Raw genomic sequence first — 27,823 nt, 5'->3', positions numbered from 1 at the left:
ACTGTGAGATCATGACTTGAGCTGATGTCCGACACTTAGTCAACTGAGCCACTTACGTACCCCTGAAATTAATATTTTTAATTTTTTTTTTGAGAGAGAGATAGTGAGCAAGTGGGGGAGGGGCAGAGAGAGAATCCCAAGCAGGCTCCACGCTGGGCATGAAGCCCCATGTCGGGCTTGATCCCACCATTGTGAGATCATGATCATGAGCCAATATCAAGAGTCAGACACTTAAACAACCTAGCCACCCAGGTGCCCCTGAAATTAAAAAGTCATTCTCAGAAAATTAATATATGTGAGATCATATCACATATTATTTGCTTAAAATCTGTTGACTCTACCCGTGAACTTACAACATAATAGTCGATACTTAACTGAACTATGGATTTAAAAACAATATTCAACCATGACAGAGTAACTGTTACTGGATAAGTCCTACCACTATAAACTGTTTAATTGGGAAAATACATAATACACAATTGTTTTCAAACCTTAGACAACAGACAGCTGGGACTATCATCCCTGAGAGAAGAGAAAGAAACAGGCAGGGCCTTTCTGAGGATCACTTGTTTTGCTTGGAGGTACTTTCCGAACTGTGATGTAAGGAAGGGAATCCCAAAAGAGCACTGTAATCTTGCTACTGGAGGCAGCTAGACAGACCTGAGCAGGAGGGGAGAAAGGACGATGGCAGGTAGGAAACTGCCAGGGACTACCCAGTCTCCGCCCAGACACCGCATCATCTCGCGTAGACCAAGCTCTTTTGCTACCTTTCTGGAGTGTACTCTCCCTTTGCTAAATAAAACCTTTGTTTAATTCTCTACGGAGTCTCTCGACTGAATTCTTTCCTTCAAGAAGACAAGAACCAAGGAATTTTACAATCCACCAGCCAGTAACAATCTCACTGAATAAAAATCAGAATTTGGGGAAGCAGCAGCAGCTGGAATTTGGGAGAACCAAACAGAGAAGGAGATGTCTACAGGGGTCCACTTGAGCCCAGCTCAATTCCAAGCTGCACATAAGACAGACGCCAGAAAATTAACCAAAGAACTGCCACCAAAGCTCTTGCAAGCTCTTATAAGGTTGGATGAATTCCAACCATCCAGAAGGAAGAAATTTGGCTGAACACACAGGGAATGTGACAGGGACCCCAGAGAAGCCGTGTCTGAGGAGTAGAACTAATGGAGACCTGGAAAAATGTACTTTAGATCCACACTAACAAGGAATCTATACAAAAGTGACTCAAATTAGTGAGGTTAGCAAGGGAAAATGACATAAGACCAATATTTAAAAATTAACTCCATTTCTCTATACTAAGAATGAACTATCAGGGGCACCTGGGTGGCTCAGTCGGTTGGGCGGCCGACTTCGGCTCAGGGCATGATCTCGCGGTCTGTGAGTTCGAGCCCCGCGTCGGACTCTGTGCTGACAGCTCAGAGCCTGGAGCCTGTTTCAGATGCTGTGTCTCCCTCTCGCTGACCCTCCCCTGTTCATGTCTGTCTCTCTCTGTCTCAAAAATAAATAAAACGTTAAATAAAAATTAAAAAAAAAAATGAACTATCACAAACTGAAATTTTTAAAATTCAACTTATAATAGCATTCAAAAATATGGAGTATTTAGGGATTTCACATACAAAAGAAATGAAAGATCTACATACTAAAAACTACAAAAATATGTCTGATATCATTTCAAAATAAAAAGGTCATAAAGGAATGTTATGAACAACTCTAGACCAATAAGTTTGAAAATTTAGGTGAAATGGACAAATTCCTAGGGAAAACATTATCTAGAATGACACAAGAAATAAAAAAATACTAAATTTTATATTTAGAAAAGAAATCCAATCCATGATTAAAACCTTCCTAACAAAGAAAACCCCAAATGTCTACCAATAAATTCTACTAAACGTTTGAAAAAGAAATGATGCCAACCTTACACAAATTCTAGAGAATAAGAGAATACCAACCCCCCCAACCTATTTTATGAAGTCAGCATAACTGATATTAAAACCAGTCAAGGACATTAACAGGAAGGAAAAACAGAAGGTAATCTCATTCATAGACAAAAATGCAAAAATCCTAAACTAAATATTAGCAAACTAAATCCAACAATTTATATAAAGGATAACAGATCATGATCAATTTGGGCTTATTCTAGAAATGTAAAGTTAGTTTAATATTTGAGTAAGGAGAAAAATCAACAGCTAAAGAAAAAGTATTTTTGATAAAATTCAATGTGTGCTCATGATATAAAAAATAAATAAATAAAACAGTTGGGGTGCCTAACTGGCTCAGTCAGCAGAGCATGTGACTCTTGATCTCAGGATTGTTGAGTTCAGGCCTCACACTGGACATAGAGCTTATTTAAAACAAACAGAAGCACCTGGGTGGCTCAGTCGGCTAAGCATCCGACTTCGGCTCAGGTCATAATCTCATGATTGGTGGGTTCGATCCCCGCGTCCAGCTCTGTGCTGAGAGAGCCTAGAGCCTGCTCGGAGCCTAGAGCCTGCTTTGGATTCTGTGTCTCCGTCTCTCTCTGCCCTTCCCCCTCTGGAGCTCTAGCTCTCTCTCTCAAAAATAAATAAAACCTTAAAAAAACTGTTTAAATAAAAAAATAAACAAAAAACAGTAAGTTGGGTACAGAAAGCAACTTTCTTACTTTGAGAAGAAAGCTATAAAAAACCTATAGGGAAAATCTATAAAAAATCAGATAGACTTGCTCTTTCAGATATCAAGATCTAGTCTAAAACCATAGTAATTAAGATAGTTCAGTGTTAGCACAAGAATAGACAGACCCGTGTGACAAAATGGATTCCAAACAAACCCATTATCTATAAAGTGCGTGACGGTGACCAAAGAGGCAATGCAGTAGAGAAAAGTGCTGGGCCATACAGGAATATGCATACAAGAGGCGGGAAAAAGGTGGATTATAGATGTAATGTGAAAGGCAAAACAACAAAGCTTCTGGAATACAGGAAAATATCTTCATGCTTTTGGGGGAGGAATTTTTGTTTTTTTTAAAGTGGGTACCAAAAGGACTGGACTAATCACAAAGGGAAAGACTTAATAAAGTAAACTAAACTTAAGCTAAAAACTTCTGTTTTCCATGACACAATCAAGAGAGGTAGAAAATATGCCACAGGGTAGGAAAAACACACGTAACAAAAGAAGAACACATACCCAGAGTATACAAAGATCTCATACAAATTACAATTTTTAAAAAGGCAACTCGATACAAAAGAAAAAAAAAAACCCAAAAAGCAAATGGGCAAGAGACCTGAACAATACACAAAAGAATATGGCTAAGAAGCCAAAACACATGATAAAGTGCTGAATCCCATTAGTAATCAAATTAATACCACAATGAAATAAAACTACACACTCATCAGAATGGCCAACATTAAAAGCACTGTTAATGCCATGTGTTGCCCAGGATGTAGAGCAAGTGAAACTCCATTTATTGGTGGTAAAAATCCAAAGTTACACAATTACTTTGAAAATTGTTGATAATTTCCAGTACAGGAGGATTGCCCTATGACCCAGCAATTCCACTTGGGTGTATTTCCAAGAGAAATGAGTACGAGTCCACCAACAAACAGGTACAAAATACACATAGCAGCTTTATTCATAAAGTCCAAATGTCAACAGAAAAATGTTATATATGGAATGCGGCTTGAAAGGAGTTTCTAGGAATCTTCTATTTCTTGACTGGTAGCTGCATTGAGGTTTGCTTCGTGATAGTTCGCTGAGCTGTAAATTTAAGTTTCGCTCGCTTTTCTTTATTTGTGTAATATTTTGTAATAAAAAGGTTTAAATACAAACAAAAGGCACCACAAGATGACTGATACCTATCTACACAGCAGCCATACTAGAGCATGTGCCCTAGTTGTTTAAATTGCAATCTGAGATCCAATTCAAGTCCTCAGCTTCCTCCAGGAAGTGTGGGCAGCAAACCACAGTCCAAAAGGAGCCACTCCCATGAGATACATTAGCTACACCCACTGGAAAAGACCTTGTAACATCCTATCTTGGGACCTAGGGGTTGCAGTGTTTAGAACAGAGGATTAGCATGAGATACCACTTTCCTTTCACCTTTCTTGCCTCCCAATAAAAAAGCCACAAGAGAGAGAAACCTATTCTTCTCACAGGAGCAGTCAGGCCTTCCCAGAAGCTTGGCTCACATCTAAGATAGCCTGGGAAGCCATAGTCCTCACGCCCTGAGCTCACTGAAGAGCAGATCAACACAATGAAGCCAAGTGTCCTCAGGCCAGCAATTGCGCCCAAGACTCAATACCTGGATGGGGATAAGAAAAGAGCAGCACAAGGCAGAAGGATGCTCTGCCTTTTGTGCGACTCGGCTGCCATCTCGCCGTCCTCTATTGCCTGCCTTATTTATCCGTACACTGTGCTTTATTCTATATGCCACACGTTGTCCTAGACACCAAGAATATAGTGAGGACCAAAAGAGATAGGTCTCAGCCCCACAGTTTCGGGATTAACACGCAAATGTGTATTTACAAACAGTCAAAAGCTATTTAGGGATAAAGGAAGGTGCGTGAAAGAACAGAAGGGCCCTATTATTAATATGGTTTGAGCTTTGAGTCTACTGAGCCACACTTGTTTTCTTATTCTTCTGAGCGAACTTTCAGGTATCTGAAACAACAGCTAAAAATAGCATTTGTCTAGATAGAACAAAAATGACATAAGAGCATTCATTTGCCATTTACTGCATACTGCCTTAGTTACCTGACCTATATGTCAGCTGTTCTCAAAAGTCAATTAAAAACTGCATTTTTATTGTTACAGTGATGTGGGAGGGTGGCAACATCAGCAGCATTTAATATTCGAGGACCAGGGATGCTGGATGTCTCACAACATGCAGGACAGGTAGCACAATGAATTGTTCTGTGTACTACATCACTTCTGGACGTCTGCCAGATAGTCATGTGGGTGAAAACCTGTTTAGAATCGCCTGAGGCTAGAATCTAAGACCATTTTCCATTTAAACACAAAAGTTCTCCATGGGACACAAGTTCCTCAAGGACACAGGCTAGGTCTCATTTACCTTCCCCTTGGTACCTGTTTAAGTAGATGACAAACATTTGCTAATTTATTTAAATCACAAAGAAAACTCATGTCAATAAGCAAACCCGATGAGCTGTCATTTTTTCTGGGACTACAAATACTATTCAATTTACTACAGGGAGGTCTCCCTTTCAGGGCCTGAAGAAAGTTACTTAGTTTTTCCATGACTTAGTTCAACATATAATCAGATGATTTTAACAAACTAAGTTTTCTTTAAGTAAGGTTACAAACTGCACAATACAATGAAGAGTTTTTTTAACTCCAAAATGCTTAAGGGCAGGAAGAAAGGGTATGTTTAAGTACAGCTAACTCTTGAACAACACAGGGGTTAGGGTTATGGAACCTGCATGAAGTAAAAAACCTATGTATAACTTCTGACTCCCCCAAAACTTAGCTACTAACAGCCTGTTGACTGAAAGCCTTGCCAATAATATAAACAAATGATTAACGTATATTTTGTATATTATATATTATATTATATATAGCTTATAGTAAGCTAGAATGTTTCTAAGGAAATCATAATGAAAACATGTACAGTACTGTATTGTATTTATTTTAAAAAATCATTTATAGGGGCGCCTGGGTGCCTCAGCTGTTTGAGCATCCAACTCTTGATTTCAGCTCAGGTCATGATCCCAAAGGATTGTGGGATTGAGCCCCACATCAGACTCTGTGCTGAGTGTGGAGCTTGCTTAAGATTCTCTCTCCCTCTATCCCGCTCTTACACTTTCTCTCTCTCTCTCTCTCTCTCTCTCTCAAATACATAAATATATATCTAGGTATGAGTGGACCCACACAAGACAAACCTGTGCTATTCAAGGGTCAACTGTATTTTCATCACCTTGGTCCTATTCTAGTATCCCCTACTCAATGAACTGCTCCATCACATGACCAGCTTTAAAACCTAGAAACCTAGGTCATGGTTGACAATGTCCTCCCCTTCACTACCCCATCACATCAAGAAGTCTTATCAATTTTACCTTCTCACCATTTTTATGATTATATAGGTACTTTATATACTCTGGAAATCTCTGATATCATCCTATTGCCCTGTGCTTTTTTAAAAGCTTTCTGGTTGAAAATTATGGTTGGGTTTCCATTAAGTGAGGGTCTGCTATTTCCTAATAATTTCAAGGAGAATTCAACATCTGTTTCTTTAAAAAATCAACATAAATCAGTGATTTGTCTTTTGATTATGTTGCTTGATTTATCAAGTAGGATCCTAAGTTATATATAAATCTTATCAGGACAAGTGAAGCTACTAGGTAGGACCAAGGAGAAGGTTGGCCTAAGTACTGGGGCAATACATAATATATAGTAAGTGCATTCGACACAAAACACAGGACAGCCAGATGGCTAAATTAAGAAGGGGCAACATTAAACACAAGCAGAAAACAAAACAAAAAAAAAAACAAACAAACCCAACACAGCAGAAAGCCTACAAATAATTCACGACTGATGACATTATAATGTAGGTGAACGGACTGTACAAAACGTCAAGGGCTGCATTACGAATAGCGCTGCACTCTGAGAGTTGCTAGGAAACCATCTCACTTATCTATCCTTACTTAAAGGAGGAAAAGAAGGAATGGTAGAAAAATTAAGGTGGGCCCCAGTGAGTTGTGTTTTACTTCCAGAGAAATAGCTTTCCCTCTGTCATATTGTCTTATATGCTGCAAAAGCACAGGAACATAATTAGTTGTAAAGCACTAAACTTGGTGCATTTCAAAAGCTAAGAAATAACTGCAAAATAAATAAATAAGCCATGGGAAGGCACAGGTAAAATCTAACAAGATAGTCTCTCCGCTTTTTCGTTTACTAGGGAAAATGTCCTAATTCCTAGCTATAAATTGTTTTTTGGCAAGAGAATTATTTGGAAGAATTCTGAACACTAAAGGAAACTGATTATAGGAAAAGAGGCAATTATGACAAATGATAAATCTTTAGAAACAAACCCATACCAAATAAGCAACAATGTGATCAAAACTGTCAATTTTATTAACCCAAAGAAATGTACTAAAAGCTATCATAATCACTGGTAATATCAGGTAAGAGATTTATTTTTAAAACTCTGAATTCACAGGGGCACCTGGGTGGCTCAGTCGGTTAAGTGTCTGACTTCGGCTCAGGTCATGATCTCATGCTTTGTGAGTTCAAGCCCCACATCAGGCTCTGTGCTGACCGCTCAGAGCCTGGAGCCTGCTTTGGATTCTGTGTCTCTCTCTCTCTGCCCCTCCCCTGCTCACACACTGTATCTCTCTCTCTTAAAAATAAACATTAAAAAAAAAAAAAATTCTGGATTCACAGAAACTTTGTCTAAACGTGAACGAACAAAGAGGACTACGCTAGACGAACATCATACCGTAAGGCTTTTCTTCTGTTACTTTGCCAGTGGAATCTAGCGTGTCAGTAGCTTTCCCCAGCTCCCCAATGGCGGTGTACCTCTAGAGGAAAAGAAGCAAGGGAGAAAAATAGGTCATCAGGTGAAGAAAAACTTACGCATGTCTTAAAGCTTTATACAGAATTTTACTAATCCTACCAACTTGAGACAAACTAAAGGCAAAAATAAGCGACTGCAGCTGTTTTGTTAATTTGTGACATGTGGGAAGCACTTATGTAAACTGAGGAGCGCTCACGAACTTCCCACACCAGCCCACACGACACAGAAGAGCCGGATTTTACTGACAATGATGGCTCATAAACATACGCTTGTTACAAACCAATTTCTAAGACCAGTTCTGGGAATTGGGAAGTTTTGATTCTGGAAGAAAAATTTCAGATATACCTATGAGTAGAGAGAACGGTACAATGGCGTGGCCAATGGTATGTGGCCATCAGAAGACTCAACAATTTTACCACACATACAATTAAAATTAATTTTAAAATATATCCATTGACTACTTCTTACAGGAAATACTAAGACTAATCTTAGTAGCTTCGTTAGATGTTTAAACAAAAGCTAAATATGCAGAAAGTGAGCCAAACTACTACAGCAGAACTGGTGTCCTTAATATTACATGCGTTTTCTTAATAAAGAGAAATAGCTACTTCTCAAGCTCTCTGAAAGGAAAAAAGTCACATCTAAGAACTGATCATTCACAGTTAACTGAGGACTATTTTCCTTCTCACCTCAGGGCACATTTGTATTACATACTGTTTATACTACTTTCTTTTGGTCAAATTCAAATTTTATTTGGAACAGCTCATGAAGCAGTGAGAAAAATGCCAGGAATATAATTCCCACTGAAAAGATTCTGTAGTTATGTGGACAACTGTTTAAAGAGGAAGCTCAAAGTACTTTGTAGAAATATAAGTTTATTAATGACAAGTTTATTATGTTAGCAAAGGAACCAGGGACAAAAATGAGAAAAATATTAGAACTTCAAATTCCCATGAACAAGCATTTTATACCAGTCCAAGCTGCCCGTGGATGAAATCGCCTTCTATTACATAGCTCAAAATAATTTTTTCAAATAATTTAATATAGGGGGAATGTTCTAATGCATTTGAATTAACTTTTTAAAAATTTCAGAGAAAGACAAATACCCTGTGATTTCACTCATATGTGAAAACAAAACAAACACGGGGAAAAAAAGAGACAAACTACAAAACAGACTCTTAAATATAGAGAACAAACTGGTGGTTACCAGAGGGAAGGTGGGGGCGGGTATGGGAGAAACAGATAAAGGGCATCAAGAGTACATTTATCATGATGAGCAGAGAGATGTACAGAATTGTTGAATCACTGTGTTGTATACCTGAAACTAATATAACACTGGATGCTAACCACACTAGAATTAAAATAAAATTTTAAAAGTTCGAAAAAAATTTTTCATTAGTATCGACAAAAATTAGTTTCTTGTAACTAAACAAACAGTCTCATCACCCGAGATGCTCCACTCCTGCTTCCATATTTTGCAACAGTCAACCTGGATTAAGCAAACCATGGGGAGAAGTATATACAGTAGGGTGAATGGGAAGAGTGTGGACTCAAAGGGTTGAATCCTGATGCCATCACAACAAGTAGATTAAGTGAGCCTTTCATGCTGGAGCCTTGTTTTCCTGATCTTAGAATGGAGATGATAATAGTACCTCAGGAGGGCAGAGTTTAGAACAGTACCTGGCCACAGTAAGCAACAGAAAACAATACTATTATCATCATTATTATTTAAAAAAGAAAAAGAGCGAGAGATACAAAATGATTCACAGTAACAGTGGTTTGAGTGACTCATCTGGTTATAGTGAGTTCCCATAAGAAACAGGAAAGCAAGAAAATGCTCTGATTTTTGCCTTAATCATCTGGTTGCATAAGAAAAACAGTGCAATCTATATACATCACTAGAAATCATCACTGTTTTCTGGTTTTCCTTGAACCTTGAAACTTTTTGCATTATTCTATGTAACAAGTTTTAACCAGGCACCTTTTAATTCTGGAACATGCTTTCCAAGTATGCAATGCTCATTCTAGTCTCTGAGCTCCAAGGGTTCTTGGCACATGCAATTTCCCTAGCCTTGAGCTTCCTCTCTTCTCCAGCAATCAAACCCTAAACCCTGTTATCTTTCAAAGCCACTCTATTAATTTATCTCAACTTCCAATCGCTCACCTGGCAGCAGAGCTAAGAGTAGGTGTTCAATACATAAGAAGAATGGAGGCCTATATCAAGCCCACATTGCGTATTCATTCATTCACTAGTGTATTCATTCAGTCAATCATGTTTAAGGATTGTGAATGTACCAAATATTCTCCTAAGTGCCTGTGAGAGATGCAAAGATATATATTGATCCTTATCTTCCCCAATTACAAACTGTTAGCTTGGATTTTGCAATGCTGTTCTATTGTGTTTCTCACTAGATGGAAACATGGTAGCAGCTTAATAAAAAAGTTGTTGATAGAATTATATACATGCTGGAGAAGTTCTTATCTGTGCAATTCACATTTCACCACAGTTTTGCACATCCACATGGTACCTGCCAAGTTTCAAACCCTTTCAGGTTCTGCAGTTACACTGAATCTGGCTACATGTTGGATTCTTCTAAAGGGAAATATTACTTAAACCAGTAATTCTCAAACACTGTGGTTTTAGAACCCTTATAAACACTTGGAAGTTACTGAGAAACCCTGGTGCAAGTGTTTTTTTTTTTTTTTCATATGAGTTCTATCTGTTGATACTGACTGTATTAGAAATTAAAGCTCAACAATGTTTAAAACACTAAAATACATGCACACATTCCATTAACTATCAGACCCATGCTACCATCAGGTAACCTCTGAAAAACCACAATATACCTGTGTGATGGCAAAGCTCTGAGAACGGTTTTGACCTCAACAGACCACCCCCCTCAGAAGTCCCCGGAACACAGTTGGTGAACTGCTCATCTAAATCATAGGTGTTTTCTAGTTTTCCCTTGTCTTGGCGTCTAGTGATAATTATCTTTTAATTCTAGTCAATGGTCCACAAGCTACTTAGTAAAATCCACCCGGACAGTTAAGCCTCCTAGTGAAACAAAACCTTACCACCAAGAAGATATGGGTTAAAAGAAAAAAAAAAAACAAAAAAAAACAAAAAAACATGGCAAGGTAGATCTATAATGCTACCATTTTATCCTGTGGGATCTGAAGTATTTCTATTCACTGGCCTAAATTCGACACAGACACAGGATGCATACCTGGGAATTCTGAAATCTATTAATGGATACGTTACAACATAATTTGACTACACGAAAATGGAGGTCCTGTGGAATTTTTAAAGAGGTTTCCACAGAACTGTGTGCTCTTTGAGATTCATGGTTTCTCACTGATACTAGCACTACTCTCCTCTCTCCTTCACCCCTCTTCAAGCTCCCTGAACCCCCCCAGCAAGACACTAGCTAGACAGCTTAAGAGCTAACCGGCTTCTGTACTCTTCAGAAGAAAGGAAACTGTTTTTGTATTACAGAAAGATAATCATTTCCATCTCAACTAGGCAACTGCTTTTTTTGAGGCTTATTTTGAAAGCTTGTGATTCGAAGTTTCATGAACAAACAAAGGAATATTATTTACGATGAGGAAGAACATTTTTTTTTTAAATCTACCAAACCAACAACATGTGACTTTGAATGTCTTCATTAAAAAGGAGTAGCTCTTCATAGATCCTAAGTGGAAGCCCTTCAAATTTTCAATATAGTACTAATGGAATATATGAATATTAATAGACTGTAAAGACAAGGTACAAATTGGACCATGCTCTGGAGAAAATGAGGGAAATGCACAAGTCCTGGAAAGTTGGCTTATGTTCCATAGGAGCAATAGTGACATCACAGTTCAGAGTTAACATTGATTGGTTAACCTAAAAATGCCACTGTATACTTGGGGAAAGTTACTATCCTTTGAACACATCCAGGGTGGAAAAGTTTGGATACCCCAATAATAATACTTGGAGGGATACAAAGCTGCTTTCTGAGGAAACACTGGCTTTGCCAACAGGTACCACTTCAGTTTATCTCCACAGTGATAGGAAAACAGTCTTACCTCTGGATAATGCCAATTAGTCTTTAAATGGCACCAGTGATTTCAAAATAGGACAGCAACCCTTCCACCTGCTCATGTGGTTTCTAAAGCACATATATAAGTAACTGACTTTAATTAGCAATACAGGATGCTAATAAAGGTAATACTACAAAACCTCATCAAAGTCCATTACTTCAAAGTACATCTGCTACCCAGCTTCTGCTCAATGATTGGCTCAAAGGAAGTATAATTTAGGGAAGCTAGCAGAGGAACATGCACGCGGCCTTCTAGGCACTTAGATCAAGTGAGGCCAAAAGGACACATGAGTCTAACCTCTCTCAGAATCATTTTACCTAAGTTACATTTTATATAGATCCACTTCTACATCTGTTGTAACACTATATTTGAGAACCACGGTCTATCATGCGATATCCCTCACAGTAAGAAATCTCTTTCTCACTTTAATGCCCAGAGCTGGAAGCTGATGCTGCTTCTTTCTGATGAGTGCCACGTTTTGCCTAGGCTACCAGAAATCAAAGATAAGGAAAAGGAATGAAATTAACTGTACTCAAGGTCTCCAACAGAACTTGCTCAGATAAAATAAATGTCAGTGTCTATGGGACATATAGTTAGAAATCCAACAGGCCTGGAACTCAGGAGAGAGATTTGGGGATTCGTGAAATACTTGGGAATAGTAATATTAGTGACCCTTGAATAACAAGGGTTTGAACTGCATGGGTCCACTTACATGCAATTTTTCACAATACAGTTCTATAATGTATTTTCTCTCCCTTATGGTTTTCTCAATACCATTTTTTCTCTAGCTTACTTTGTATATGTATTTTATACTGTATTATTAAAGTATGTATTAATCAACTGTTTATGACATCACTAATGCTTATTAATAAGTTAAAATTTTAGGGAGTCAAAGTTATATGGTGATTTCTGACTGTGGACGGGATCAGTGCCCCTAACCCCCACATTTTTCAAGGGCCAACTATAATAGGATTTATCGATCAACTTCTGTATGCAATGCATTATTTGGAAAACCTACAGGCTCTGTATACACACTAGACATGTAATCCAAAAGAGCATGCAGTGAAAACAAAAAAGGACTCAAGAGAAACATGATCATTGGCAAAGCCAAGAGCACCATAAGATAGGAGAGGAAGCAATGAAGCACACAGAGAGGGACCCTTAAATCTTACACTGATCTGAACTGGAAGGAATGCAAGAAAGAAACTGGGTGGTCTGAATGGTCTCTGGTCTTCAAAGAATGGGAGCAAAATAATCTGATGGCATAGAGATTTTATTTAAAAGGTCAGCACTCCACCCATTAAATGAGAGTAGCTGTATGAAGTGGCACTATGTTGAAATGGATTCGAAGGACGTGCCTCGGTTCAGCAGGGAAGCGTGTTAGGCCACGTTCACTTAACAGTATCTCTGATCATGACTGGATGGCGAGGGAAGGATGTACTGTGATACGGCTGTCATGTGAACATCGAGTATCTGCCATCCAAGAACCAAGTAATTCTACTCTTGAGGTAACTCCACCCTACCCCTACCAGAAGTCTAATTTTTCTAGTAGCGTTGTGATGTGAATAAAATTCATCGTAAAAGTAGGAAGTGGAGAAAGAGGAAGCATTGGGTCAAACTGTAGGTCCGTGCCTAGCTAGGCACAATCTGCAGGCACCAATTATTTTTAATGAAGTAGAAGGACAAATATCAAGAGGACATCATACATAGAGTTACGGCTGTTGGATGAAACTTTTGTTTTTTATACATGTATGTGTATAGAGGGCCACAATGTATAATGAATTTCTTACTATGGGTCTTGGAAAAAAAATGTTTAAAAGCCATCTCTGGAATTGCTTCCAGTGATACAGACAAAATCTATTTTTAAAAAATTTATTCATGGAGCACCTGGGTGGCTCAGCCGGTTGGGCTTCCGACTTCGGCTCAGGTCATGATCTCACAGCTTGTGAGTTCAAGCCCCGCGTCAGGCTCTGTGCTGACAGCTCAGAGTCTGGAGCCTGCTTTGGATTCTATGTCTCCCTCTCTCTTTGCCCCTCCCCCGCCTGTGCGCGCGCGCGCACTCTCTCTCTCTCTCTCTCTCTCTCGAAAATAAACATTAAAAAAAGTTTTAATTTATTAACAATTTTTAACTACTTTTGATAAAAAATGTAATACTGCACATAATTAAATTTAAATGACTTATCTTTTAACAGATACATAACCTAAAATTAAAAGTATAAAAAAACAAATAGCTAATAAGATAATAATGCCTACTTTTGAAATGTGAGGCACATAAGGCTAGGTTTCTGTAATAAGATACACCTGGGATTTTCTATTTGGGATACAGTCATCTGAGGATCAGCGATTTCACTGTATGACATTCTGCTTTCTAAGCTGAATACCAAAATGCTTTGTGATAAATAAAGCTTAAACCAGAGCCAATGATGTATTTATATTTCTGGTCATATTTCTAGAAATATGCCTGGAATTTATATGTAAAACCTTTCAATACTGTGTTGTATTTGTAGTTTCCAGAGGAGGGGAGAGGTGAATAATGAATATTCGAAAAAGAACAAATCCTTAATGCAAACATATCTTTTTTGTTATTATTATTATTGTTACTATTATTATTATAAAAGTGACTTCTTCATTGTAAAGATTTGGGAAAATACTAAATAAAGTGAAAAAAGAAGGGGCGCCTGGGTGGTTCAGTCGGTTGAGCGTCCGACTTCGGCTCAGGTCATGATCTCGCGGTCCGTGAGTTTGAGCCCCACATCGGGCTCTGTGCTTGACCGCTCAAAGCCTGGAGCCTGTTTCGGATTCTGTGTCTCCCTCTCTCTCTGACCCTCCCCCGTTCATGCTCTGTCTCTCTCTGTCTCAAAAATAAATAAACATAAATAAATAAATAAATAAATAAATAAATAAAGTGAAAAAAGAAAAGAAAAATCATCCATAATCCTGTATCAAAGTAACCACTTAGATATTGAAGAAACAAATATTAAGCAAACGGCAAAACCCTGTATCAGAAACAAATTCTAGACTTCATGTGGAGGTATTTAAGCACAAAGGTGCTTAGCAAAACAGTCAAACTCTGCCATTGCAACACAATTTTGGTATTCTGTGATTTTTCAACACCAACATTTTAAAGGTTACACAGCAAGCCACACTGTAATGTTTACACTTATCTGAGGTATTAAGATCCTTTCCAACTGAAAGATACAGGTTTCTATTCCAGTTGATAACTAAAAAGGGGCTATCAAAGACCGTGTGTTCTCCAGGGCTTTTATTTTAAGAAAAGCTTACTTAGGCCGCTGCTACTCAAAGTGTGTCTACGATGAGGTAAGTTCAGAAAACGAGGCTGCTGAGAAACGTACTTCGCAATCTGACGTTGCTATAACATTTAAATTCTATTTTACAAAAGTCATCAATTAGTCTGCAACAAACTGGAAGCTTTTTTTTAAAACAGTCTTTGACCATTCTAGATATTTTAAGAAGCAACTGTGACAAATTCACCTTACCAACTATTAAATAAAAAGTTAGTCTAGGGACTTGCCGAAATTCTTCTCCACCTAGCAGCTTCTTAATCTTCCCTCCAAAGGCATTTTCACTGGTCCTTAGCCCCAATTATTATAACCAGCACCTCACTGCTAATTAGGACACAGATACTATTGTCTCTTTTAGAGCTGGAAGAGACATGTAGAGGGGATCAAATCATTCTTCCTAATGAAAAACTGAGAGGCTCTGAGAGGTTAATCCCTTTGACACGTTGACTCCTGTTTCAATGCTCCTTCTGCCCTGAGGTTTTGGGTTTTGCGTGAGGATTCTCACTGAATGCCTGAAGCGACACACAGTTTTACAGTTTTTCCTGCCCCTGCATAACGCTTCCTCTCTCTCCCATCAAATGCCTCAAAATGTGCTTTTGGATTTAGTCAAGGTAACTCTCACAGATGAATGATGTAACTTATCATCCTAAAGAAGCCTCACTTTTCTTTAGTAAACATTTTCTAACCATTAAACAAAGCAAGTCTTTTGTTGAAAAGTGCATGGGAGGGGCGCCTGGGTGGCTCAGTCGGTTAAGCATCTGACTTCGGCTCAGGTCATGATCTCACAGTCCGTGAGTTCGAGCCCCAAGTTGGGCTCTGTGCTGACAGCTCAGAGCCTGGAGCCCGCTTCGGATTCTGTGTCTCCCTTTCTCTCTGCCCCTCCCCTGCTCATGCTCTGTCTCTCTCTGTCTCAAAAATAAATAAAAACATTAAAAAAACATTAAAAAAAAAAAAAAGAAAAGTGCATGGGTTACAAAGTGGGATTGTTTCTATAAAAATTCCAAGGTTAAAAAAAAAAACCCTACCAATAGAAGTTAGGATCTGTAAGTTCTCTTGCATCTAAGAAACAGATTTATATAAAAAGTATAATTTTTAAAATTTATAGGCACTGCAGAATTTTTGCTTCTATAAATCAATTTGCTTTTCAATTAAGAACTTCCAATTTATAGGGGTGCCTGGGTGGCTCGGTTGGTTAGGCATCCAACTTCAGCTCAAGTCATGATCTCATAGTTTGTGAGTTCGAGCCCCACATTGGGCTCTGTGCTGACAGCTTGGAGCCTAGAGCCTGCTTTGGATTCTGTGTCTCCCTCTCTCTCTGCCACCTCTGCCCCCACCCCACCCCTGCCTCGCTCGCACTCTGTCTCTCTCTCAAAAAATATACAAACATTGAAAAAAAAAATTTCCAATTTATAGTCTCAACATTTCGAATCTCAGATATCACGACATGTAATTAATGTTCAGGAATGACACCTATAAATGCACACAGTTTATTTTTTAATTGATCAAAATCCAAAACATAGGTCATTAAAAACATTCAAGAAAAAAGAAAAACAAAAGTTTTCCAGTATTCTTACCTTGGACCCTGACAACATACTGGTCAACATTTTTGTTCCCCTTCCGATTCCAACCACTATAAACCAAAGAAAGAAATATTATGACACTCTATTCTGAAAACTAGGTTTTTAAAATATCTATATATTTTGGTCATAATTTCTTGGCACGTATAATAAAAAGTTGGAGGGAACATCTATTTAGCATAATTAGAGGGCTCCTCTTACTCCAATCAGTTTAACCTGTCATGCAACTTAGAAATTCTGAAGACACTATGGGAGACACACATTTTTCCTCTCAAAGTGTTAAACGTGAGAGAAGACTCAACCTAGACAATTAGATAATGAAGTTTTAGAAGAATCTCCAAAGACTCACTGGAATTTTATATGGGCATCAGTGAAAAATACATGCCACAATTTAACCACGGTATATAAAAGCCTTTTGACAGAGTTCATTACCAAGCAAACCAAAAGCCATCATCATAGCTAATGAACCATTTAGAGATGATTCGTGTCCAGTAGTATACAATCAAGAAAACAGAAACATAACAGATCAACCAAACACAAAAAAGACTACAGGGTAAAATGAGAGCTTGCAGAACGTATACTCCTATAGACCATCTATTAAGTACAACAATGGCCCACCTATCTCTTCAATTTCAAACATTATTTACCCTTATGACAACACATTTCACCAGGTGAGAATGGGAGTTTACGATGATTTCTGCACTTAAGAGCAAGAAGCTTTTGTAAGAATTGAAGTATTTCTCATTAATGGATGTGATTTTGTAAAAGAACACAATATAAACACCACAATTCAGAATTGCAAGAAAAAACAAGGAGAAATGCCTGGCAAGCTAAAAGAATTATTATGAATATTTACAGTGGATATCATTCATTGAGTTTACCATGTATCAAATTCCACTCTAAATGCTTCCATTTGTTGGCTCATTTAATCCTTATAACAATGCTAAAAAATAATACAATTATCCCTATTTTATAGATGAGGAAACTGAGAGAGAGACTCTAAGAACGTTGCCTATAATCTCACAACTAGTAAATAGTAGAGTTAAAATTTGGATCAGACTCTCTGACAGCAGACCCCCTTCCTTTTCATCCTTCTGCTACCTGACTCATCTAGACTTTCTTCCCACTGTCATGAGCCTGAATTAGCCTAAACCAATACCAGTCTGTTCTACATTCTATCCCTTTCTCTTCCAATTCATACCATTTCATAACCACTTCCGATAACCTGTACTGCACACTACAAAGCCCCCCCAAAAATACTCAATTGGGTCCCAACGTCTATGGTACCAACACTTTTTTATTCAAAATTCGTCCTTCGAAACCTAGCTCAAATCTCAACCCCTATACAAAATCATCCCAAACCCTCTCTAAGCTTCTACGGTAGAATCATACTAGTTCAAAGACTAAGATAAAAAACTGTATGCCTTTAGTATCTTCTGTTGAGCACAGTGCTCTCCAGATGACAGCTGCTGCCATCCAGGCACAAACTTTGTAAAATAACAACAAAGATCCAGCGCACCGGGGTGGCTCAGTTGGTTAAGCATCCAACTTTGGCTCAGGTCATGATCTCAGGGCTCTTGAGTACAAGCCCCACATCGGGCTTTCTGCTATCGACAGAGCCCACTTCTGATCCTCAGTCCCCCCCTCTCTGCCCCTCCCCCACTCACTCTCTCTCAAAAATAAATAAACATTAATAATAGTAACAACAAAGATCCAATCCAATTTTGTTCCATTCAAGAATCCCCAGTCAATATTTCTGGGGCAGCTACTATGTACTATGTACACAGTCCCAAGAACAACACTTTGATGAAACAGAACATTTCCTGACTTTGAAAGAGTTTATAACCTTATAGGGAAAATAAAATACAGATAAGAGAAATTGCAAGTGCTCAAAAAAATGGTGCATAATGAGTGAATAACACTAAACAGCAGTATGATAATATATGATTAAGAGTCAAAATGAACGCAGCATAACTGCTGTAGAAGGTCAAGGAAGGGAATACTCTGAACTGCTAAAGAGGCCAGATAATGCTTCTTTCAAGCATTTCAAACAGAGTTTGAGTTGCCTTAAAGGATGTTTAGAATTTGAACATACAGAGAAGAGAGAAGTACATTCTAAAAAAGGAACAAACTGCACACATTCTCAGACACAAGGATGAGCACAGTGGCTTTATCAACCACAGTGCAGGTGTCTCAGCGTAGGCTGACATGTTTGACTTTACCATGGTTGAAACGCTGATGTCTCTGCTAGTTCAGTGATCCAGAATGATAGAATTTGAAACAAGAAGGCATCTTAGAGTTATCCAGCTTAACCTTCTTCTCATTTTATACCCAAGAAAACCAAGGTCCACAAGACCTTTGTGATTACACTGGGTCCACCTGGATATTCCAAGATAATCTCTTTACCTTAAAGTTAGCTCATTAGCAACATTAATTCCATCTGCAATTTTCATGCCCCCTTGTGATAGAACCTAAAATATTCATAGATTCTGAAGATTATGACATGGGCATATTTAGGGAGTCATTATTCTATTTACCACAGGGTTTTTGAGAATCTTGCAAGCCTTCTTTATAGAATTATGTGTCATATATACCATATATAACATAGGTTAACAGAATTATAAACCTAAATTTCAGGTTATATCTTAAATTGTCAGCTAAATTCTTAAATCTGTACCATTAATATTACAAAGGGAAAAAAACAGCAAAAAACAGTCTATATGTTGAAAGTAAAAGTACATTTTTTCACACAGGTTCAGTTTTGTTTAAAAAACGTTTTATAAAGCACTTTACGAAGTACAGCATATATCATTATGTTATGAATATTTTGTATGGTATTTCCATAAATCTGCTGAGAGTTATGGTAGATGTTATCCCTTTCAAGAGATAAACAAATGGAGATTCAGAGAGAGTATAGGTTTTCCCGGGGTGTGTGTACTTAGTAAATAAAGCAGCTAGTTCTCAGACTCATGATTAGAACCCAGTGTTTATTCTACCATATAACAAAAATCAACTTCTAACAGTCTCCAGAACTACTAGTTTAGACAATGAATATCCTCTATTCTGTGACTAAATACCTACCTTTTTTAAACTTTAGTCCTCATTGGGAACTACAGGCATTAGAAGAAAAATTAATACATTTGACACATGTACAGATTATATCATCATATAAATCCCTGGATGATCAAATATAAATTAAGCCTCCAGACAGGAAATTAATTCCAATGCAACTTCTTCCACTCACACAAATCTCAGCCAAATACCTGTCCTTCATAATTCTAAAATGGAAATTTCAACAAGATCCCTTAGCTTAGGGTAAAAACTAAACTTATTTATTCACTGCCTTGAATGTTATCATCTTCTGCATACCAATGAGTAAAAACCACCAGAAACTAATACAATTGGTCCATTCGTAAATACACAGCAGACCTTATCCTGCCTCTTCTTATATTTTGGTGCTGTGCCTTGGAAAACAATAGAACAGAATGGTTACAGCAAATAGGCTTCAACTCATGGAGTGCTGAACTGATCAAGAACGGAGGAGCCAGTTGTAGGACCAATCGCTAAGAATGCGGTGACTGATCAGTAGTCGTGCAACAGGATGGGAGAAGGAGGGCCAGCCAGGTATCTGCCATGCCGGGTTAGGGCAGAAGCTTTGGAGCTGAGCACATCTGAGTCGAAATCCTGACTCTGCCAAAAACTATGACCATGTATGACTTCTCTGTGTTTTCATTTCTTCTTCTGTAAAATGACAAATAATAACATCTACCTTATAGGACTACAATAGGATTAAAGTATATAATTTATGAATGTCCTAAGCTGAAGACTTTACACATAGTAAGTTGTTCAATAAATGATTATCATTAGTTATGGCAAGAAACAATAACTGTCAGAATTTGCCTATTCAAGTTCTCTAATTCAGGAAAATGGATTTCCTAGTGTTTTAAAAATCTATTTAAACCTTCAGTAAAGATATTTTTGCCAATGTGAATGAAATAAAAACTGTAAGTTTTGAAAGTGCAAACTCCTACATTGTTTCTAACTTTCTTGAAAAATAGAATTTTCTTCACCAATTTTATTCTTTTCTCCTAAATAAGCATTCATTTCCTTTGGATAGCTTAGATTGGGTTTATTGTTTGTATCTAATTTTTTAGCTCTAATAAAATGGATTGGACACTGTAGCACAGTATTTTATAAACCAGTAGGCACAACCCATTAGTGTATTGTGAAATCAATGTAGTGGATTACCAACATTTTAAAAAATGAAACAATATGGCACAAAAACAGATACTCACATCAATGGAACAGAGTAGAGAACCCAGAAATGGACCCACAAACGTATAGCCAACTAATCTGTGACAAAGCAGGAAAGAATATCCAGTGGAATAAAGACAGTCTCTTCAGCAAGAGGTGCTGGGAAAACTGGACAGCGACATGCAGAAGAATGAACCTGGACCACTTTCTTACACCGCACACAAAAATAAACTCAAAATGGATGACAGACCTAAATGTAAGACAGGAAGCCATCAAATCCTCGAGGAGAAAGCAGGCAAAAACCTCTTTGATCTTGCCCACAGCAACTTCTTACTCAACACATCTCCGGAGGCAAGGGAAACAAAAGCAAAAATGAACTACTGGGACCTCATCAGAATAAATATCTTCTGCACAGCAAAGGAAACAATCAGCAAAACTAAAAGGCAACCGACAGAATGGGAGAAGATATTTGCAAACGACATATCAGATAAAGGGTTAGTATCCAAAATCTATAAAGAACTTATCAAACTCAACACCCAAAAAACAAATAATCCAGGGAAGAAATGGGCAAAAGACATGGATAGGCACTTTTCCAAAGAAGACATCCAGATGGCCAACCAACACATGAAAAAAATGTTCAACATCACTCATCATCAGGGAAATACAAATCAAAAACCGCAATGAGATACCACCTTACCCCTGTCAGAATGGCTAACATCAACAACTCAGCAACAACAGATGTTGGCAAGAATGTGGAGAAAGGGGAACTCTTTTGCATTGCTGGTGGGAATGCAAGCTGGTGCAGCCACTCTGGAAAACAGTATGGAGGTTCCTCAAAAAATTAAAACTAGAACTACCCTACGACCCAGCAATTGCACTGCTAGGTATTTACCCAAGGGATACAGGTATGCTGTTTCGAAGGGACACAAGCATCCCAATGTTTATAGCAGCACTATCAACAATAGCCAAAGTATGGAAAGGGCCCAAATGTCCATTGATGGATGAATGGATAAAGAAGATGTGGTATGTGCATGTGTGTGTCTACACACACACACACACACACACACACACACACACATATACTGGAGTATTACTCGGCAAGCAAAAAGAATGAAATCTTGCCATTTGCAACTATGTGGATGAAACTAGAAGGTATTATGCTAAGTGCAATTAGTCAGAGAAAGACAAATATCATATGACTTCACTCACATGAGGACTTTAAGACACAGAACAGATGAACATAAGGGAAGGGAAGCAAAAACAATATAAAAACAGGGAGGGGGACAAAACATAAGGGACTCTCAAATATGGAGAACAGAGGGTTACTGGAGGGGTTGTGGGAGGGGGAATGGGCTAAATGGGTAAGGGGCATTAAGGAATCTACTCCTGAAATCATTGCACTATATGCTAATTTTGATGTAAATTTAAAAAATAAAATTAAAATAAACAGAGATTCAACAACCTCAAAACAAAAAAAAAACAATAAAATACAAAACACGAGACCACGTAAAAAGTAAGTACTGTCCTACTGAAGTTTTTTTGTAGGATGTAGGGATAGGAATCCTAACTTATGTATTTTTGTGACTATGGACATAGTTATACAAAAAGTTTGTACCACATAAACTATGTGGATACACACTTTAGCAGTCCATGAAGGTAAACTTTAGAACCTCTACCAGAGGCATAATAAATAAATAAATAAATAAATAAATAGGGATAAATTATTTTTCTCCCGTTAATTCTACCAATCTGCCTCAACAAACAATAAAATGCTCACTATATCTCCAAAAGAAAGTGTGACTTCCTCTCAGGAACCATAAGGCTCACTTTCTCAAGAGAGCTGTACTCTGAGATTAAATGTGATATAGGCAGAAAAAAGAGCCAAATGTCTTATCAGGAATCCCCATGACCACACTCCATGTTGGAAGATCCATACATGGCTAAGACTTACAATGTAACATAGTAACGTTACACAGCAGGATCAAATGGGAAAAGGACACCAGAGAAATTCATGCATCGGTTTCCTTATTCTCTCTTCCTCCTATGAGCGGGACACTTGGGCATGCTCCTTCCTCCAAAATGTAAACAGCAGTAACATGTGTGCGATGTTCCCACTCAGGGAAGCCTGCCGGAAACTCAGCACCCAAAGTTCTTATTGGAGGGGATGAGAGGGATGGTTACTCAGGCACATCTGCCTGAGTGGAAGGACAAAATTCCAGACTCCTAAAAGGAAAGCAGGTGTTCAACATAAACCACACTGTTCACACCAACAGCCGAGGGACAGCAAGCACCCTTATCAGATAGAGAAGGGGGAGGGAACACTCTCAAAATCCAAGTTCCCAGATGCCTTCCAAGGGCAAGCCTTGTAAGCAGGCCTTTCTAAACACGGCGATTTCAGACCTGCTATGTTACATGTTAGCTCTTCTTCACAGATACAACACCCTTTTTCAAAGTCCCATCCACACACAAAAGTGGCTATTTCTAAAAGTTTCTAACAGTTTGTACCAGTTCAGAGCTTCTTTAGAAGACGGCATTATAAATCCAGTAGATCTAAAATACTCCAAAGCAGACTGGAAATGGCACAGCTTTAGTCAATCTTATCTGTTCTCAATCAATATTTCCTTCTTCCTTTTTTCTTTAAGTTTATTTATTTTGAGAGAGAGAGAGAAAGCACATGTGTACACGAGAAGGGGCAGAGAGGGAGAGAAAGAATCACAAGCAGGTCCCCTACTGTCAGCGCAGAGCCCACACGGAGGCTTGGTCTCATGAACCATGAGATTATAACCTGAGCTGAAAATCGAGAGTTGGATGCTTAACTGACGGAGCCATCCAGGCACTCCAATATTTCTTTCTATAATAAGTGATAGTTACATCAAACTTCCATTCACATCTCTTACCCAGAACTCCTCGGGCAGCACTGTCTAGTGTCCCTCCATGTCCAATTTTCAAAGTCTGCTTTTTCCTTTTGGCCCATTCTGGAGAAGGCATTCCAGCTTCTATGAAAGTAATTGAGATGAGAAATAGCAATTAGCAAGAAAAATGAAATAGAATCTCTATAATAAGGGGTGAGGGTAGATGGAATACTCAAAACAAAAGTACTACAGACACTTGACAGATTAAGATGATAACATTACTAGCAAAGAACATACTTAAAAATGTACAGACACTCCCTAAATTACAAAGAAATAGTATCCCAAAATTAATTGTTTAGAATCTAGAATTCATTTTCGAAGGGAAAAAACAATTTTTAAACGTGAGCAAAGATCCAGGCTAACGCTGAAACACCTAGTAAATTCCTAGTAATAGTGAGCTGTTGGAGAATGATAAAAAGAAGTTAGTTTTTACATAGGTAGCTAGTTTTACAGGTCCTCAATTTCATTTCTAATTCTCTCTTGTTTCCTGGTATTCTTTGCTGGTGCCCCCAGTTACCTAATGTCGGGAGTACCTCTCACATGGCTACTTCTAAGAATGCTAAGTTCCCAAAGTATCTTCATTGCCCTTTGCTCCAAATCAAAATCCTCACTATTCCTTCAAGAAGCTAATCTCAACAAAAGGTTATGTGGGAAGTGGGTAACAGTTAGGGTGCCTCTCAACCTCTGAAGCATTGAGACTTAAGAAAATGCCAACCCGGCCCCTCTCATCCTCCTCGTGTAAAGATACACTGAAATCGTGTTATCTGACAGTGCTTTGGACACCACAAGACATTCTGACAATAAATTATTATTATTTTCAGCAGTATTATTGTTCTATCTATCAACATATTGATAGAATATTGGCTACTAAAGTTCAAATGAGAAAGGGCAGGAGCAGAACAGCTCGATTGATCTCCATCTCCCAAACTCATCAAACTTCCCTTATAACCACTGACACCAAGAAGATAAAAAAGCGAGCCAAAGAAAATGGAAAGAGGGAACAGACAAAGGAAAAGGAGGGAAGCTGAACAATAATGGAGAAGCCAGATTAGATGGCCAAAAGATGTGCTGGGCTGCTCAGCCTGACCACGTAATTACAGAACACAGTGTGTTAGAACACAGTCCTAAGGCCCCTCTCTGATTATATCACCATGTTTGGAAAGGCATGGCTGCTGCTGTAACACAAACCCATAAGCCTAGGTCCAGGTTTCGAACCCTTCACCTTTCACTCGTAATGCATCATGGATTTCTCATCTATAAGTTTATAGAAAACTTCTGGAGAACTCTTTGGATTTTTCAACTTGACGCTCCTTCGAGTAAGAAGGCCCCCAAGTTTGCTTCTTCCCTTTGTGTCCAAATTTGCCTCTTTCAAGTTCAAAGACACACCACCTCTATTGGAATTTTGTTCACCTTATTGGTAACATTTATGGAAGAATATTTGTTGAGGTCTTTCCCAATGTTTTGGGCCTTGAAGGATTCAGATAGACAAAGAAGAGGAAGGACTTTAGTATAATATGAATCACTAGAGGGAAAGGCCAGAAATGTTAATAGAGGCTATTTCCATTAACGGTGGTCTAAATGAGCGGGTGTCAAACCTGGCTAGCATCAGAATGTGGTGCCTCAGAATCTGTGTCTTTTAGAATCTTACCAGGTAATTCTGACAGCCAGTTACAATGGCATTTGGGAAAGCCTGGTCTAGCTAACATAAATACAGAATAGACCAATCAAAGCAATATAGAAATGGAGTAATGAGAATATCTGCACCCGAGTGACAGGCTTCTGGAAGATAGCCTAGCCGCAGTCTTGAAACAATGTTTTAACCAAGTTTCAACAAAAAACTTCAGTGGCTTGGAGGCAGATTCACCAGAAGGCAGGGGTATGGCTTTGATCATATGAAAATCTGTCTGAGTCACAGTGTAGCTAACAAATCAGGCCAAATGAAAGCAATTCTATGAGGGAAACAACCCTATGATGACACCACAAAGCTTGCTCTGGATGCATTTCCTTCCTTCAACATTCCCTGTTGAAGGACCCTTCCTACAACATTCCCTGTTGTAAGACCCATTCTTACAGGTAACAAAGTGCAAGGAAAGTGGAACAAAAGAACGAGTAGATAGAACACGGCAATTAAACATCCGCAAGAGTGTACCTACTGCCATTAAACATCTGAATCTGGATTGTGTCCATTTTAATTAACAAATTCCTATAAGAATAATGTTTTTGCGTGAAAAAAAAAAAACTATAATAAACTTTGCCAAGGGACTCCAAACAATGTTAAGAAGAAAGTTTCCCGTGTGGAAAGACAGGCCAGGGCCAAATTCAGGACAGCCTTGAATCTGCCAAATAGTTTTATCACCAAAGGCTTCAGGAATGTCTATGCTTTGAGCACAGCTAAGAGAAAAGACAGTATCTTTCACCTTCACTTCTCTATAGGCTAGCATAGATCTGGCTTAATGTAGGTGTCCAATAAATCTAAGGTTCCTGGATGCCACTGTCTGAAATAATCTACTGGGCTGATGAACTCAGAGATCCTGCAGGCTTTTCTGATATTCCCTCAGTGCGCGTGAAGAAACAAAAAGAATGCTCTTAAGTTATGGTGTTCCTCAAAACACGGTCCGCAGACTACCTACAACAGAATCACCTGGAACAACACTTTAAAAATGGTTTCCTAAAAATACCCCAGAACCTCAAAATCACAACCTCTGGGTTTCAGGAATCTGCATTTGTACAAGGGACTCCAAATAATTCCTATGCCCACTATGTGAAAACCACTGCATTAAAGCCTTGGTTAATTAAGTGATATATGCATATCCAAACTATTTTTAAGGATGCAACTTTGGCAACTTTGGGGGTAGAGAGCCAGTTCTGCCTTCAGGAGATTCATCAACGTGAACCAAAGAAAAGGCTCCTGGGCGATCAGATTACAGAATATTGGCCGGCCTGCCCAAGGGAAGAGATGTGTTTGTGTAAGTGTGGGGTTTTTGTGTTTTGTTTTTTGTTCTTCCCTTGAGAACGACAACTGCCAACCAGGCTACAGGAGTTCACGTCAGGGCAAGTCCAAGCTCGAGATGCCCCAGATGTCTGTCCAGGGCTAATTCAGTGGTCATCCTACCCTTTACCCTCCTTTTATTTCTTGAGGCACAAACGCGCAAAAAAAAAAAAAAAAAAAAAAAAAAAAAAAAAGCCCATTGGCTCTCTACGGCTTCCGCTCTCGCGACGACCGCCTCAGCCTGGTCCCCACCCGGGCTGCGGTACCTGCTAGCAGCTTCTCCTTCAGCCGATTCAGCAGCTCGGCTGAAGTGGGCCCTTTGGGCTTGTGCACGGCGAACACGCCGCTCAGGGACAGCAGCTTAGTAGCCAAAGCGGCCTTGGAGGCCGTGGCTTCGGATCCGGTCCTGGCGGCGGCCGCAACCGCCGCGGCTGCAGCCGTCGCTGATGAGGTGGCGGCCGTTGCTGCGGCTGTTCCTGCAGTTTCAGGGACCCGGGCCGTGTCTGTTTCCAAAGATGACGATACCACCGCCGCCTCAGCAGCTGCCATACTTTTTCAACCCAGACCAGTTTTGTAGCTGGAGTCGCACGCCAATGACGCAACAAGAGTGCGCCCGACGTCCCTCCATCTTTCCCATACTTCGAAGCTGTGCTGACGGGAGGGGCAGTCGCAAGGGCATGTGGGAATTGTAGTCCATGGCCTTTTGCTGCAGGCTGGGGGTAGCTGCGCCTTCCCGGGGCTCTCATGGAGTATTTTTTCTCCTGTACTCCTATGTGCCTCTTAGGTCGGGTTAGTTCAGAGCTGCAGGTGTGATTTGGAGTTCCAGTCCCAAACTGCTGAGCCCAAACACAAAGTCTGTGTATATATTCGGCGGGCAATCTCTTTGCATCCCACCTGCCCAGAAATGGTAAGAGGACCCAGCTTCCAAGAATAGAAATCTTAAAATACTGTTTTTGCTGCAGTTTGTGAAGAATCATGGCTCCTTGGGATCACTGCTTCATTCGATGTATGGTGCTCTAGGATTCACGATTCAGAATTAAAATACACCTAAATGTAAGCTGTATTAAAGAAAGGAAACTATTCACCTGTTCACTGTTGTATCCCCAGTGCCTTACACAGAGGAGGCACTTAACTAAATTTTCGTGAATGAGTAAATGGATACGAGTTCTTCAAACTCCCAAAAG

General features: G+C 39.0%; 1 protein-coding gene across 1 annotated transcript in view; it reads right to left on the bottom strand.

The window, feature by feature from the left end:
- The window catches only part of TRUB1 (TruB pseudouridine synthase family member 1), a 37,622-nt gene extending 10,380 nt beyond the window's left edge, over positions 1-27,242 (bottom strand). Inside the window, exons 1-4 of the mRNA XM_027063191.2 lie at positions 26,906-27,242; positions 23,636-23,734; positions 16,482-16,537; positions 7,445-7,526 (exon numbers count right to left, since the gene is read on the bottom strand). Of these exons, the coding sequence (XP_026918992.2) occupies positions 7,445-7,526; positions 16,482-16,537; positions 23,636-23,734; positions 26,906-27,188 (520 nt within the window). The 5' untranslated portion in view covers positions 27,189-27,242. The remainder of the gene's footprint in view (positions 1-7,444; positions 7,527-16,481; positions 16,538-23,635; positions 23,735-26,905) is intronic.
- Positions 27,243-27,823: the final 581 nt, after the last annotated feature.

The sequence above is a fragment of the Acinonyx jubatus genome, chromosome D2 (assembly GCF_027475565.1).
Source record: "Acinonyx jubatus isolate Ajub_Pintada_27869175 chromosome D2, VMU_Ajub_asm_v1.0, whole genome shotgun sequence".
NCBI lineage: Eukaryota > Metazoa > Chordata > Mammalia > Carnivora > Felidae > Acinonyx > Acinonyx jubatus.
The sequence above is the reverse complement of the archived record's forward strand: the minus strand, read 5'-3'. Positions and strand labels throughout refer to the sequence as shown.